At 44.1% G+C, this 15,315-nt stretch overlaps 1 protein-coding gene across 3 annotated transcripts; it reads right to left on the reverse strand.

The window, feature by feature from the left end:
• Positions 1–267: 267 nt before the first annotated feature.
• On the reverse strand, positions 268–14,654 carry STARD4 (StAR related lipid transfer domain containing 4). Of its 3 annotated transcripts, XM_045021927.1 has the most exons (8): positions 14,488–14,654; positions 13,696–13,794; positions 10,889–11,021; positions 10,378–10,491; positions 6,430–6,479; positions 4,841–4,967; positions 3,237–3,351; positions 268–2,434 (listed from the first exon to the last, which is right to left on the reverse strand). In XM_045021927.1, exons 4-8 carry the CDS (start codon positions 10,480–10,482, stop codon positions 2,208–2,210), a joined length of 624 nt encoding a protein of 207 aa, XP_044877862.1. In that variant the 5' UTR covers positions 10,483–10,491; positions 10,889–11,021; positions 13,696–13,794; positions 14,488–14,654; the 3' UTR covers positions 268–2,207. The 3 variants fall into 3 exon arrangements, with proteins under 3 accessions (XP_044877862.1, XP_044877863.1, XP_044877864.1); XM_045021928.1 differs by lacking the exon at positions 13,696–13,794; XM_045021929.1 differs by lacking the exons at positions 13,696–13,794; positions 14,488–14,654 and having other exon boundaries at positions 10,889–11,298.
• Between the last annotated feature and the right edge of the window lie 661 nt (positions 14,655–15,315).

Consider the following 15,315-nt stretch of genomic DNA (forward strand, 5'->3'; position numbering starts at 1 on the left):
AAAAATAAATAAAAAAAACCTCCTCACATAATTGGAACTACATTAAACACCTCAAAGTGAGGATTTTTTTAAAATCTGTTTTCACTATTATGCCTTTTTTCCCCCCTCCAAATAACATTTCTTTGTTTAGACCAGGGGTGGCCAACCTGTGGCTCCAGAGCCACATGCAGCTCTTTAGAAATTAATGTGCGGCTCCTTGTATAGGCACCAACTTTCCAATGTGCTGGAGGGTGGGGGTGTGCTCACTGCTCAACCCTGGCTCTGCCCTCACTCCACCCCTTCCCTGAGCCTGATATGCCCTCGCTCCTCCCGCTCCGAGCCTCCTGCACACCACAAAACAGCTGATCAGGACGGGGAGGCGCTGACCAGCAGGGCTGCCAATGGGCGGGAGGCACTGGGAGTGGGGTAAATTCTGGCTCCTTCTCAGGCTCAAGGTTGGCCACCCCTGGCTTAGACAAAGCTCAGTGTTCTGAATGGGTTGTAAATGCTGCCAACAAAAGTTGCTTCCATTAAAATTTTGTTTTTGATTAACTTTTTGTTGATCATAGACTTCTGAATTTTGGTTTCAATAAAATCTAAATATTAGGCCTACTTTAATCTGCACATTCCTTTAAGCTTCCTGTCTGTACAATAATTAAGGTGACTGTAGCTCTCAATCACTTATGGTATGCTACTTGCTATACTTCTGTCACTGAAAATTATAAAAATTATGAAAAAATTAATATGTATTCACTGCATCACACAATTAAAGCAAACCCTAATCAAACAAATGACATACCCATTAAGCATTTGTAGTGTTGCATGGGTAACTATGTAGTTTTCCGAAAGATGCATAGAAATTATTATTAAATGCTCAGGGCCAAACTTTTAAAGATATTTAGGGCACCTAAAGATGCAGCTAGGTATCCAATGGAATTGTCAGATGAGCCTAAGGCATCTCCCTCCTCTGTCTAAATACCATCAAAAATTTGGCCCTTAGTTTTCATATGGCTTTGAATGAGACTAGAGTTCGGGTTTCTGCTTGTTGCTTACCCAAGTTCTTGAGATTTACATTGTTTTTTTCTTTTTTTAAAACAGATAAAATATTAATGTTTTCAGAGCATTTTAGTGTGGTTAGTTACACCCAATTTTCAATTTAGAGAATGTTTGGTCATTTAACATGGGAAAAGCTGTAAGCTGCTATACTGACTTTATCAGCTCCTTCCATATCCAGATGTAGTATTTAACCTCAAATTTTATGATATAATCCAAAAGAAAAATATAGGGGGCAGAGGAGGGAATTAAAAATGTTACTGAGTGATTTTTTTAAATTGAACTGTGGGGAAAAAAAATGGGTTAGGGTTTCCAGTAGTAACCAATAAAACCCAATCTACAGTAGATGCAGGTTTAGCTACGTAGATACATTTCTGCTTTTAAAAGCTAAGTTGCACAAAGGGACAATGAATGGATGTCTTGGGGTTTTGTGCTTTGATTAAGGTGGGCCTGATCCATCACTAATGAAAACAATGGAAAGACTCCTGTTGACTTCAATGGGCTCTGAGCAGCTATAAATGCATCCCTACTAAATATTTAGTATCTTGACATAACTATTGTATTTAAAAAGCCTTCCAGTCATAGATAGGACTAATATTTAGGAAATGCCAATAACATAGGTATTTGCTAATGTCAATCTTTAGCTCTCAAATAAGAGCTCAATTTTTAAGTGACAATACCCAAATTAATATCCCTTTGGGGAATTCCACTCTGAGCCTTAATACAGACTTAAAATCTCATTTTGGATTAAACTAAAATGTATAAAAAATAGAAACATGCACATACAGACTATATCTTTCTCAATCTTTTAAAGGAGCTCCTTAAAAATAAAAAATAAACACTATAAAATTCCACAGTACAGCTGGTCTGAACTTGCAAAATAATGATTACCCCTCCACTCCCCTTGTTTCAGTGAGAGTTGAGATCACTTGATATTTACCAGGGTTGAATCCCAATTCTGAGCTATCTTCCTTGGAAGCAGATGATTTTGTATGTTCAGTCTGTACATTATACGTTTTCAGAGCTCAGCAAGGAACACAAATCCACATGTTAAGCCAGGGATGTATGCATAGCCCCTAGGCAGCACCTGCTAACCTAATCAAAGCTTTGATACAATACAGGAACGAGGAACAGATGATTGCAAGACATGTATGGAAAGTTAGGTCAATAGTTGATTATGTTTTCAGTGCCTTTCTGAGGTCAGAGTAAAAGTTTGCCAGGGTACTAGCCATCGCAGTATCTACTGCAGACTGAGGAAGCATCCCTCGCAGTTCAGTCTGGATGAAGCCCGTCAAAAGACTTTGGTCAGGACAATCCTTAAGCGGGACACAGAACCAGCCACAGGGGTGATTAAATCCACGGACAAAATTAGGTTTCACCTCTCCATAGTCTAGACTTATCCCTAATTTAAAAAAAAAAAAAATTACACAAGTCAGTAAAAGATTGGATCATGAAGCCATGTTTCTTGTCAAATGAACACAGTTTCAGGGCCTAGTCCTGTTTTGGATCCATGGGCACATCTCTCACTGAAATCCTATGGCAGAAAATACAGCCCTTTGAATAAATGTGCTCCACTATATAGTTAGCCAACTGACCCAAAAGAAAGCTTTTTTTGCAGGGGATGGGATCGGGTGGGGCGGGGGGGGGGAAGCGGAGGAGAGGAGAGATGTGAAATAAATAAAGGGTCTGAAAGAGCAAATGCAAGGTAAGAGTCTCTACTTATGGATATTACAAGTAGTGACAGGCACACCTCAGAGACGCTTGGATCAGTCGCCAAGATTTGGATTGTAGTTTTAATGCATAGAGGTTACCCATTCTTCATTCAAAACCATCTCTCACTGAACAAGCAATAACTTTACACCAGAGTTGACTCTCGTTTATAAGCAAGTTCTATTTCCACTCCACCTGATTCACTGTGTAGCTTTGGGCATATCACAGTTTCTCTGTCAATTTTCCCATGCATAACATGGTGATACTTGCTTAATGTGCAGGAATGTTGTGTGGCTTGGCTAATGTTTGTATGTGGCTTTGAATATGTAAAGTGCTATACAGGAGCACTCTAGTACATTTGCTACACTTTCAGTAGACTATCTTGTAAAGCCTTTAAAAGTTCCAGTTTTAAAGGGGTTCAGAACAGCATGTACACTTATCTATATGGTAATCTGTTGCAAAATAAGCAAAAGTAGTGGTCAATGATATCTTACCACATGTTAGAAGCCCCTCTTCATACTGAGTTGTGTAAGAGAAGTCAACAAACTCTCTTGGGGAAATGATGTTCCACAGCTGGCCAGCAGTGGTGTAGCACATTACACAGCAATTCTTCAGGAGGATAGCAAAACAATGAACCATGAATCACCAAAGAGAAGTCTTAATGTTTATATGAAGCTTGCATTTTCAACAAAATGCAAGCTTTTACTTACATCCAGGGGCGGCTCTAGGAATTTGGCCGCCCCAAGCAGTCATGCCTGCGGGAGGTGCACCGGAGCCGCAGGACCAGCGGACCTCCCGCACGCATGACTGCGGAGGGTTCGCTGGTCCGCGGCTCCGGTGGAGCATCCCCAGTCATGCCTGCGGGAGGTCCACCCGAGCCGCGGGACCAGCGATCCGTCCGCAGTCATGCCTGCGGGAGGTCGACTGAAGCCGCGGCTCCGGTGGACCTCCCGCAGGCATGACTGCAGAAGGTCCGCCGGAGCCGGCTGCCGCCCTGCCGGCAAAATGCCGCCCCAAGCGCACGCTTGGCACGCTGGGGTCTGGAGCTGGCCCTGCTTACATCCCACCTTCCCTACTAAGCTACCCATTTTACAGATGGCTACAGTAAGCAGATTAAAGAGTCATCTTCAAAAGTGTCCAACATTAGGCCTTAAGTGCCTAAAACTTGGAGGTGTTGAGCAACTGCAAGTAAAGACAACAGAAGCTGAGTGTCCTTGGCTTAAGTTAAGCTCTAGATGTCTAAAATTGGACACCCAAAAATTGTGACTAAAACCCAGGAGTCTTTTTCACTAATTACTAGGCTGCTCTGCAAAGTGCTTTTGATTCACCAAGCTAGTAATAAAATAGAATGCAGTAATCTTCAACAACAAATTTCTAAAAAGGATACTAATCTTCTATGTATAACACAATAAGTAAAATAGTTCACTGTAAGGATCTAACTTAAAGCCAGGAATTTTGGATGTAAACAGTGACCGATGTATAAAGGCTTTGAAGTGCTGTACTGAATGTTCCCAATAACCAGGACAAGACTAACAGTCAGCATATAATGAACTTCAAACCTATCTTTTTTGGTAAATCCTGACCCGCTGCAGTCACTATTCAGGTTCCAAGCACAAAACCCTGATGGCATACTGGAGCCAGCCCACAGGGAACAGGTGAGTTGGGTAGTTTTGCAATGTTTTAAAAAAAAACAAAAACAAAAACAAAAAACCCTACATCCCACAGGATAAAAGATATAAAGCTCTAAAGATTGCATTCAAGGTAAAAGTAAGACATTTTAATTCCCTCAGAACATGGATTTTTACTGGAAGATGCCAGAGCATAACCTACTAAATCTTACCCTTTGATCCTTAATTTTGACATGGTGGAATTCTGTACCAATTCAACAAGCTTCTGAAATGTATACTATATGCTCCTGTATATATGTGAGATTACACCATAAGATAAAATGTATAGACATGTGCATGGATTAATTTCTCAGGCTATATCACAAAATATCACCCTAAGATGATGCAATTGCTATGATGCACTATAGACTACATATTTACATTCACATAAATACATGTTCTATTTATAAGTCCAAGAGACAAATTTTTACCTCCCCAAACTTTTCAACAATGTCCATTGTAGTCATTAAGCTGTCCCAATCTAGTCTATAAGGTCCAGGACGAATGTGATCTACTACTCTGTTGGTAATGTCTTCCACAACTCCTTGAGCTTTGTAGCTGTTTAAAATATGAAATCCTTTGAGCTTTCCACTTACTGTACACACGTTATCTTTAGATAACACAATTCTATCAGACAAGTTCAGGTATGGGAAAAGACGTATTCAACACCCAGTCCTTTCCCTTGCATTAACTGGTATTTTAAGAGAGATTCTTAAGCTACATTCTGTATTTCTCAAATTGAAAACCCTCTTCTCAGTCCACGTGATATGACTCCTTAGCTTTTTAAAGTTTATTTTAAGGTCAATAAGATGATGTACTTCCATTCATGCTGTCCCTTTTTGACACCTACAGTGAGAGGCCATTTTCTGCAATACATCGCTACTGTATTTCTCACTGTATGGGTAAATGGAGAGGCAGAGTAAAACTGACATCCTCCATCTCTGAAACAGCTTGTCAATTGGCTGTTCCTCTTCCATGAGGAGCAGGAGAGTCAGCTAGGGAAAAGAGGGAGGGACAAGGGGGGGCGGGAGGGTGGTGAAGAGGAAGGCAAAGAAGAAACACAGAAAGGGAGAACAAAAAACGGGTGAGGAGGTGTCAAATCTCTCCATAAAGCACAAATAAATGGTAATTCCAATACTAGTAAGTCAGTTTTTTCCACTGAGACTGAGCAACCAAAACATGCCTTGGTAGCCAATTAGAATATCAAATAGATATCTTAGTTTAAACCACAACACATTCAAAAGTCATCTGAAACTGTTTAACTGTTTTAGTAGGCTCTTGGAAGCTTTCATCAAGTTATCAGATCCCATACCTGCCAAGAAACCCACATACACACAACTCTTCCCAACCACAAGATGGCGTCTTAGGGTACGTCTTCACTACCCGCCGGATCGGCAGGTAGCAATCGATTTCTCGGAGTTCGATATATCGCGTCTCATCTAGACGCGATATATGTCGACCTGGAACTCCACCGGAGCGAGTGGCGGTAGCGGAGTCGACGGGGGAGCTGCGGATGTCGATCCCGCGCCGTGAGGACGGGTAAGTAATTTGAGCTAAGGTACTTCGACTTCAGCTACGCTCTTCACGTAGCTGAAGTTGCATACCTTAGATCGACCCCCCCCGAGTGTAGACCAGGCCTTAGCCCACGGTAAATGAGATTACCGGCATTATGAAAGGTGAGCTGTCAAATGCAAGTTGCCAGCAAGTTTGGACTTGCAGATGACTTTTCTAAGAACTCTAAGGATGAAATCTTGCCCCATTTGATGTCAATAGGAGTTTTACCATTGATATCAAAGGACCAAGAATTTCACTGAGTCTTCATTGACAGTTACATGTCTTGTTATAGACAATATACAAGATGCAGGCATTAAAATGTTAAACTCTAAGATAAGTATTATAACTCTGTACTGACAAGGTGATGGACTGGATGCTCGAATGGGTTTTTCATCCCCCATTTCCAACTTCTGTTAACGTCTTAAAGTTCCACAAACTTACTTATCTAGTATGAAGGTAAACTTACAGGTATCCACTGAATTCTTCTGATGGCTTCCGCCACACAGTTGCATCTTTCTGGAAAAGTGGAATAATACCATATTTATTATTTATGTACACTTCTAAAGTGTGCGTCAATTGTACATCTGGGTAATTCTACAGGTTTTTAGGCATGGTAAAAATATTTTTTGATACTCATGTTTTCAACAACATGCAAATGTACTCTTTCAAATGAGCTGTTTCTCAGTATCAAGTGTTGGAATTCTGTCAGAAACAGAGTTATCCTAAAGTTAAGGCCCTGATCAAGCAAAGCACTGAAGCATATGCTTAACTTTTAAGCCTGTGAGTCAATGTGACTAACATGCTTCAGTGCTTTGCTTGATCAGGGACTAAAATAGGTTCAGCACCCGTCTGTATCCCCCTACATTATTATTAAAACACAATCAGGTTTAGCCATGAAATTATTGCATTGAATACTTTGTGTGAAACTTGTTAGCAATGACGCCAGGAAAAAGTAACAAAATGTACTACCATGTAGCAGAAAAATTGGAAAACAGGCTGCTTTCAATTTTTTAAACATATGCTAAGTTCTATTTATACCATTGCATACACTTTTAAAAAAAAAATAGTTTTGCTAAAATTAGACAGTCACTAAGACCTTACTTTTTGCCATAAACAAGCTTTTTCAGCCTAGGGCCCTGGCACCTGGTTAGTAGGCCCTTACAGGGCATTGGCTTTTTTTCCTTTATTAAAACAAAAGTAGGAGGCATGATTTTTATTTAACACATTTAAGGAATGACAACATTTAATACAGGTTCTTCACATTTTTAAAGAGGCCAGGTTTACTCCTCACCACCTTGACAACATTTAGCAAGAAACGATATGTAAGACATGTCAATGCAGCAATATCACACCATTTGTTTACAGTTACATAAATGCAAAATTTGTTGCCTGACCCAGGAAAAAGATTGGAGTGTGTCTCAGCAAAAGGAACTTAAGCTGAGTCCCCACTGCATTACTAACTCGAGCTTCAGTAGCACTCAAGCTCCAACCCTCTCCTCCACAATGGCCAACTAGCTTGAGTTTAAAGCCCCACATGACTTAAGTTACAGATTTGTATGTGTGGAAGGGAGTTGGGTTGAGGTAACAGTTCAGTGATACCTCGAGCTAACTATGCTATGAAGACATACTCTTAAAGCTATAGGACATTAGTGTCTAAGGGCAGGTCTACACCACTCAAAGATACAAGTTGGCTGAACTTAAAATCAGTTAAGTCTAACAGGTTGAAAAACGTTTTTCCTGATCTGTGTGGACTAGGTAAAAGCATGTTACTGTGTGTACTAGGTAAAAGCATGTCTGTGTTCTAGGTCTCAATCTTCAGATGCATGAAACTCAGCTGCTGGGCAGAACTGGGGTTGGAACTAACTACAACATAAAGCCTCAGAGGTGGATGGACACACTGTAAAGAACATATTTCAATCAGTATTGGGTACATTGAGACATACATTTCTTTAGATGTTTTTTTTTAAAGTGAGTCACTTATTCTGTAACAGTGGGTTTTCCCTGAATAATCACCACTCCTATATTACACTGCATCTTCTGCTTCCAAGGAAACTCGAAATGACCTACATATTTTGGAAAGACTTTATGATTTTAGAAGGAGATTAGCACAGAATGGAGATCACTAGACACATAGGGCTGGAAGGGACCCTGAGAAGTCATCAAGTCCACCCTCACATGCTGTTGCAGGACCAAGTAAACCTAGACTATCCATGGCCAGTGTCTGTCCAACCTGTTCTTAAAACCTTCAATGATGGGGCTTCCATAGCCTCCATTGGAACCCTATTCCAGAGCGCAAGTACCCTTATAGTTAGAAAGTTTTTCCTAATATGTAACCTAAATCTCCCTTGCTGCACATTAAGCCCATTACTACTTGTCCTACCTTCAGAGGACATGGAGAACTATTGAACACAGTCCTCTTTATAACAGCCCTTAACATATTTGAAGTCTTATCAGGTCTCCCTTCTTCCCCCAGTCTTTTTATCCTTTCCTCATAGGAGAGGCTTTCTAAACATTTCATCGCTTTTGTTGCTCTTCTCTGGACTCTCTCCAATTTGTCCCCATATTTCCTAAAGTGAGGCACCCAGAACTGGACACAGTACTCCTGCTAAGGACTCACCAGTACCAAATACAGCAATACAATTACCTCCCATGTCTTACATATGATATGCCTGTTAATACACCCCAGAATATTAGCTTTTTTTGCAACTGCATCACAGTTAACTCGCATTTGTGATCCACTACAGTCCCCAGAGCTATCAGCAGTACTACTACCTCCCAAGTTGTGCATTTGACTGGTTTTTTCTTTCTTTCTTTCTTTCTTTCTTCATTGAATTTCATCTCATTAAATTCAGACAAATTCTCCAATTTGTCAGGGTTGTTTTGAATTCTAATCCTGACCTCCAAAATGCTTGCAAACTCTCCTGCCTTGGAGTCATCTTCAACTTTAATAAGCATACTCTCCACTCCGTTATCCAAGCCATTAATGAAAATACTGAATAGTATCAGACCCAGGACTGACCACTGCGGGACCCCACTAGAGTCTGACACAGTAAAAACACATTCTCTAAAAGACACAGTAAGAATGGAAAAGTATAAAACTATGTTTAGGTGTCTTGGAGCTATTCTGTGGGACTTGTTTTCAGACTGGGGAATCACAGGTGTATAAACGCTCAGGATGAAACCTCCCAGAGAGAGCAAAAATGCCACACAGTAACCACACCCAGAGTTATTCAGTGTCACGTTGGTTTCTTGGGCAGTTGAACTCTGAGGTTCTTTTGGGTAGTGGAATAACTTCACAAAAGGAAAGTAGATGCCCAGACCCACCTGTCCAGGCCTTGGTGAACAACCTTGGACTAAATGTTTCCCCATGTGTAAAATTTAGAGATTACAGTGGTCAGAGGAAACTGAAGCTATGAGACTTGTGAGGCCCAGGAAAGAGACAGAGGTGCAAGACATCTGCTTCTGGGGACAGCACAGAGGTCCCTTCTCTGAGGTTTCTGCAAAAAGGGAGTTGTCTGTGTGATGTTTGTTAGTACTCCTGTTTTAAGAAATACGATTTATTTACATTTTGTAAATTAGCAGATTACACTATGAAAAATGTGATTCTGCATCACCACTATCTGCTTGAAAACAAACTGACCACAAAGGCCCAAAAATCTGCTATTGCACAGCAGGCAGCAAAAATACTAACTTACTACACCAGTTCCTACCAATTTGATAAACTTGCACTAACAAATCAGAACACATTCCTAATCTTAAAAGAAAGAAGTCATAGAATCATAGAATTCAAGATCAGAAGGGACCATTATGATCATCTAGTCTGACCTCCTGCAAGATGCAGGCCACATAAGCCGATCCACCCACTCCTGAAATAATTCTCTCCCTTGACTCTGCTATTGAATGCTCCAAATCATGATTTAAAGACTTCTAGTAGCAGATAATCCACCAGCAAGCGACCCCTGCCCCGTGCTTCGGAGGAAGGCGAAAAACCTCCAGGGCCACTGCCAATCTACCCTGGAGGAAAATTCCTTCCCGACCCCAAATATGGGGTAGAAGTGTTTGAAACAGATCGTTCCAAGGAAAGTCCACAACTTTATAAAGGAAAACTTGGAGAACTGTTTCTAGTGTGAGATACGTTCCCAACTATGGATACAAGTAAAGACATAGAACATTTCTGCTGAAGCCCTGGACCCCAAAAGGTCAGTATTAGGACTCAAAGCAGACAAGCAAAAGTGGAGCTGACCTGGGTCCTCTGCTGTACAGAGAATCCCATTTGAAAGCACTGTGTAACAAACTTCTCAAACTACCATTATTTAGGTGTGTGTGAGAAGAAGGAAAGAAATGCCTTACTACTCATCCAATAAAGAAAACAGTAGTACAATTACATACAAGAAGTTGTAACTGGATCATTTACCGTTTTCTTAGCAATTCGCCATTCACCATCTTCAATGCTGTGGTACTGGATTAGAGTATTTTTCAGCTTTGTTGCCAGAGAAGCTGCATCTGGAAGGATTTCCATTCTTCTCTCCTGTATAGAAATTTACAATTTAAGTTCAAGATCAGCCATTAAGAGGGCTTAGTTTCTCTCTGAGCTAATCACTGTCTGACATCTGGAACCAACAGTTTAAGGGCAGGAACACTCAAGAAAACTAAACTGAATTAAAGGATTAAGCTAAAGTGAACTAAGGCCACCTCTGCCTGAGCGTCCACATAGGTGTACACTGCATTTTAAATTATCAGGGGGTAGCCGTGTTAGTCTTTATCCACAAAAACAACAAGGAGTCCGGTGGCACCTTAAAGACTAACGGATTTATTTGGGCATAAGCTTTCCTGGGTTAAAACAAGAAAAACACTTCTTCAGATGCATCGAGTGAAAATTACAGATGCAGTGCTTATATAATGACACATGAAGAGAAGGGAGTTACCTCACAAGTGGAGAACCAGTGTTGACAGGGCCAATTCAATCAGGGTGGATGCAGTCCACTCCCAATAGTAGATGAGGTGTCAATTCCAGGAGAGGAAAAGCTGCTTTTGTAATGAGCCAGCCACTTCCAGTCCCTATTCAAACCCAAATTAATGGTGTTAAATTTGCAAATGGAAAAAATGAAAAGGACATTTGCAAAAGAGTGGAGATTTCAACCTGGATCTCTTACATCCTGGGTGAGTGCTCTAACTATTGGGTATAAAGGGAACACTATATTGCCAGTGTTTTATTGTGATTAGGTGTTCTCCAAGAATGCCTACCAAATTGGGTCCCACAGGAAAGACAAACAGGGGAACATGTAGTTCAAGGATCTCACTGAGGCTGAAGAATAAGCTAGATGCTGAGGCAGCTTTGTGCCTACCCACCAGCAGAAATTTAAGCATAAGAGGGCCTCTAGGGTTAGATGGCAACTGAGCAAGGGTTCTGAGGATGGACATTTTGGACCCAGCAAAGTATCCTGTGGCACCTTATAGACTAACAGACGTTTTGCAGCATGAGCTTTTGTGGGTGAATACCCACTTCGTCGGATGCAAGTCTGTGGATACCCTCTTGCATCCGACGAAGTGGGTATTCACCCACGAAAGCTCATGCTACAAAACGTCTGTTAGTCTATAAGGTGCCACAGGATTCTTTGCTGCTTTTACAGATCCAGACTAACATGACTACCCCTGATACTTGACATTTTGGACCTAGTATCAGAGGGGTAGCCGTGTTAGTCTGGATCTGTAAAAGCAGCAAAGAGTCCTGTGGCACCTTATAGACTAACAGACATATTGGAGCATGAGCTTTCGTGGGTGATGAAGTGGGTATTCACCCACGAAAGCTCATGCTCCAATGTGTCTGTTAGTCTATAAGGTGCCACAGGACTCTATAGGTGCTTAGGTCCAAAATCAGCAAAGTGATAAGGCACCTAAATCCCTCTATGGATGTAGCCCATAGCTAATAAAATTAGTTAATTCTTGCATTTGAAACTAAACATTTGACAATTAATCTTTATTTAAAAAAAGGGATCCCATTCCTAAGTAAAATACAACTACAATCTACAAAACTACAGCCGTTCAGAGAAGATCTGCTCTATTCTTCTTACATAAAGGATTGCTATAAAAACGGAAGAAAAAAAAACTTACTTGAGGACTTAAGTTTTTTTTTTAAATCAGTAGCATTTTAGATTAATTTTAATTTTAAAAACTTTAAGTGAGGGTAGCCATTTACTTGCTTAAACATGGAGTCCTAGTGCTTTGTGCAATCCCATTGAAATCAATGGGAAACCCAATGGTAGGACCCAACCCTGCCATTGCAAATGAACTATCAGCTTGGGCTATGAAACCAAAGAGCAGAGGTGAAAATAAGCTGGTCCGGTCCGGTATGGCTCCGGTGGCTGGGCTGGGGCCAGATTTAAAGGGCTCAGAGCTCCCCCGGCTGCGGGCAACCCAGAGCCCTTTAAATCCGCCCCCGTGGCTCCGGCGGCCGGTCTGGGGCCGGATTTAAAGGGCTCTGGGCTGATGGCAGCCGTGGCAGCCCAGAGCCCTTTAAATCCGCCCCCATTGCTCCAGCGGCCGGGCTGGGGCCGGATTTAAAGGGCCCGGAGCTCTGCGGCGGCTGGAGTCCTGGGCCCTTTAATTTGTCCTGGGGGCTCCCAGCCACCTCTTCAGCTGGGAGCCCCAGGTTGATTTAAAGGCCCCGGGGCTCCCAGGCACAGCCATGCCCCAGGGCCTTTAACTCTTGAGAGACACCACCTCTTCTGTTTGAGGCCACGCCCCCTCAGGACTCTGACAGTACCGGTAAGTCCTGTAAGTTACTTTCACCCTTGCCAGAGAGATAAGTTTACTTTCTCTTTGCTATCTGGTTAGTTTCTCTTTCTACCTTTCATGCACTAGCACAATGCTTTGTTTGGGTTCAATATCTTGCAGTGGAATATTTTTCTAATTGATTTGTTTTTTAGTATAATTAATGGAAAAATTGATTCATATTAGGTTGTTTTTAAAATACAACTCCTAGGTTTAAACTGATTTGTCTTGAGTAGGGTGTGCATGGAAGATGAAAATAACAAGGGAGCAAGGAATTTTCCCTCCCTTCCTCAAATTCTTGAGCAGGGAGTCAGTTGTAAACAAGATAGAAACCAGAGGTACTGCTCCCAAATTAGTGCCAGTGGTGACACTAATTTCTTCAGGAGACCAAAACACTCCAACTAACCTTACAAATGGTGGCAGACCTGCCCATTCAGTAAGCTTGCCCTAGAGGAATTTTAGCTGAGTAAGCCAGAAATCTCACAGGGCTCCTACTGCTCCACACTTCACAATCTTAATACAACACTCCCCCCTAAACTAACTGTCTAATTTACTTAGCTCTCAGTGCATCCAGAGCAGTGGCCTACAGTCAAGAGAACTTTTATCACTGCAATGTTGTAAGTTTTTTTTTTAAACTAAGACTTAACTAAAATTAACCTGACAGAAAGGAAATAAATACTGCAACATACCTGCATCCTCCACCCTCACCCTTAAAACAAACAAACAAAAACCTCATAGTACTCTCCCATTTCTAAAAGACCACAAAAATAAATGGGTTTTGCAACACACCTTACAGAACAATAGATGCAGACTACTTAAATCAAAGAAAGGGAGTTTAGTTCCAAGGCTGGCATATTAAGACATAAACATCTTGTTATTACTTATAAGCAATTACTATTGACAAATACCATGTGTATGTTTCTCTCATGAACAGAAGTTGATCCAATAAAAGATAACTCACCCACCGTGGTTCGCTAATATGCAGTGAATGACATCCAGGGAACATACAAAAGATCAATGTTTGAATATCCCAAAGAAGAGATGAAATACAGCTCACTCCCTGTACATACCACAGCATCATTAAGAGGAAGTCGGAAACATTTCCAGTTAATGAACTCAAGTTTAAGCATCACTACGGGGGTGGGGGGAAACAGCACTGAAGTAAGCTGGTACAACGCTCAGCGAGGGCCGGGCGCGCCCTGTCGCGGCTGTTCACGCGGGAGATGTAAGCGCTACACGCTATGCCCGCCCCCGGGCCGGAGCCTGGAGCCTGGGCCCGACGCGGGCAGAGGCTGCGCTCAGCCCCCGGGGAGCGCACGCAGCCCCGGGGCAGAGGTCTCTGCACCTCAGCAGCGGAGGGTTGACCTGCGCGAATTGATGCGGGGCAGGGCGGGTTATCCGGGTCCCTTTGCCCAAGGGGCCGGGCTCCAGCGGCTGCCCGACGCGAGGCGCTGAGCCCGGATCCCCGTCCAGCGCCTTAGCCCGGACCGGCCCCGGGCACCCCGCGCCGTCCTCCCCTAGAGCTCTGCCGCTCCGGCTCCCCCGGCCGCTGCGGGGCGGGCACGGACCGTGCGGCTGGCTCCCGCCCTGCCCCGCCACGCAGCATCCCCTGCCCAGGCCCGGGCTCCCGACGGCGGCTCCGGAGTTTGCCCTGGAGCCGGTGCCCCCTGGCAGGGCCCTGGCCGCGGAGCCTCGCCCCCGTTCCCACTCGGGGGCCCCCCGCAGGCTGCGGGAGGGGCCGCCCCTTACTCACCTGGGCCCGAGGCACGGGGCTGCCGCGCTCCCCGCCTGGCACCGCTCCCGCCGCCGCGCTGGGCCAGGTGAGGCTGAGCCTCCTCAGCCGGCAGAGCAGCCGACGCCGGCAGCCAATGAGCGCGCAGCCGGCTTCCCCGCGCAGCCAATCACAGGGCGGGCCGGCCCGTCTCATTTCGCCGGCCTGAGCTGATAAAGCCGCGGAATTAGGACCTGCACTTCCACCCTTTCGGCGAGGGGGGATGGGCGGAGTCTCGGACGCACGCAACCTACCTTCGAATGACATAAAAGAGACCTCATTGGCTGAGATGGTGGCAGGTGGGGATTTCTGATTGGCTGCTGCTAGGCACAGTGCAGTGATTGGCCAGAGAGAGTGGACTGATGGGGTTGGGTAGGTTTGAAGCTTCTGAATGGGTGGCTGGGCATGCAGGGTGGTTTCTGTACCCAGCATCTTGACAGTGATAGTGGCCAGGGGCGGCTCTAGCAATTGCGCCGCCCCAAGCAGAGCGGCACGCCGTGGGGGGCGCTCTGGCGGTCGCCAGTCCCGTGGCTCCGGTGGACCTCCTGCAGATGTGCCTGCAGAGGGTCCGCTGGTCCCGCGGCTCCGGTGGAGCATCCGCAGGCACGCCTGCGGGAGGTCCACCGGAGCCGCGGGACCAGCGGACCCTCCGCCTGCGGGAGGTCCAGCAGAGCCGCCTGCTGCCCTCCCGGCAACCGGCAGAGCGCCCCCCGTGGCATGCTTCCCCAAGCACGCGCTTGGCGTGCTGGGGCCTGGAGCCGGCCCTGATAGTGGCGCATAGTGCTGCCCCCAGTCTGGAGGGCTTGTGGC

Source organism: Mauremys mutica, chromosome 6 (genome assembly GCF_020497125.1).
Source record: "Mauremys mutica isolate MM-2020 ecotype Southern chromosome 6, ASM2049712v1, whole genome shotgun sequence".
Taxonomy (NCBI): domain Eukaryota; kingdom Metazoa; phylum Chordata; order Testudines; family Geoemydidae; genus Mauremys; species Mauremys mutica.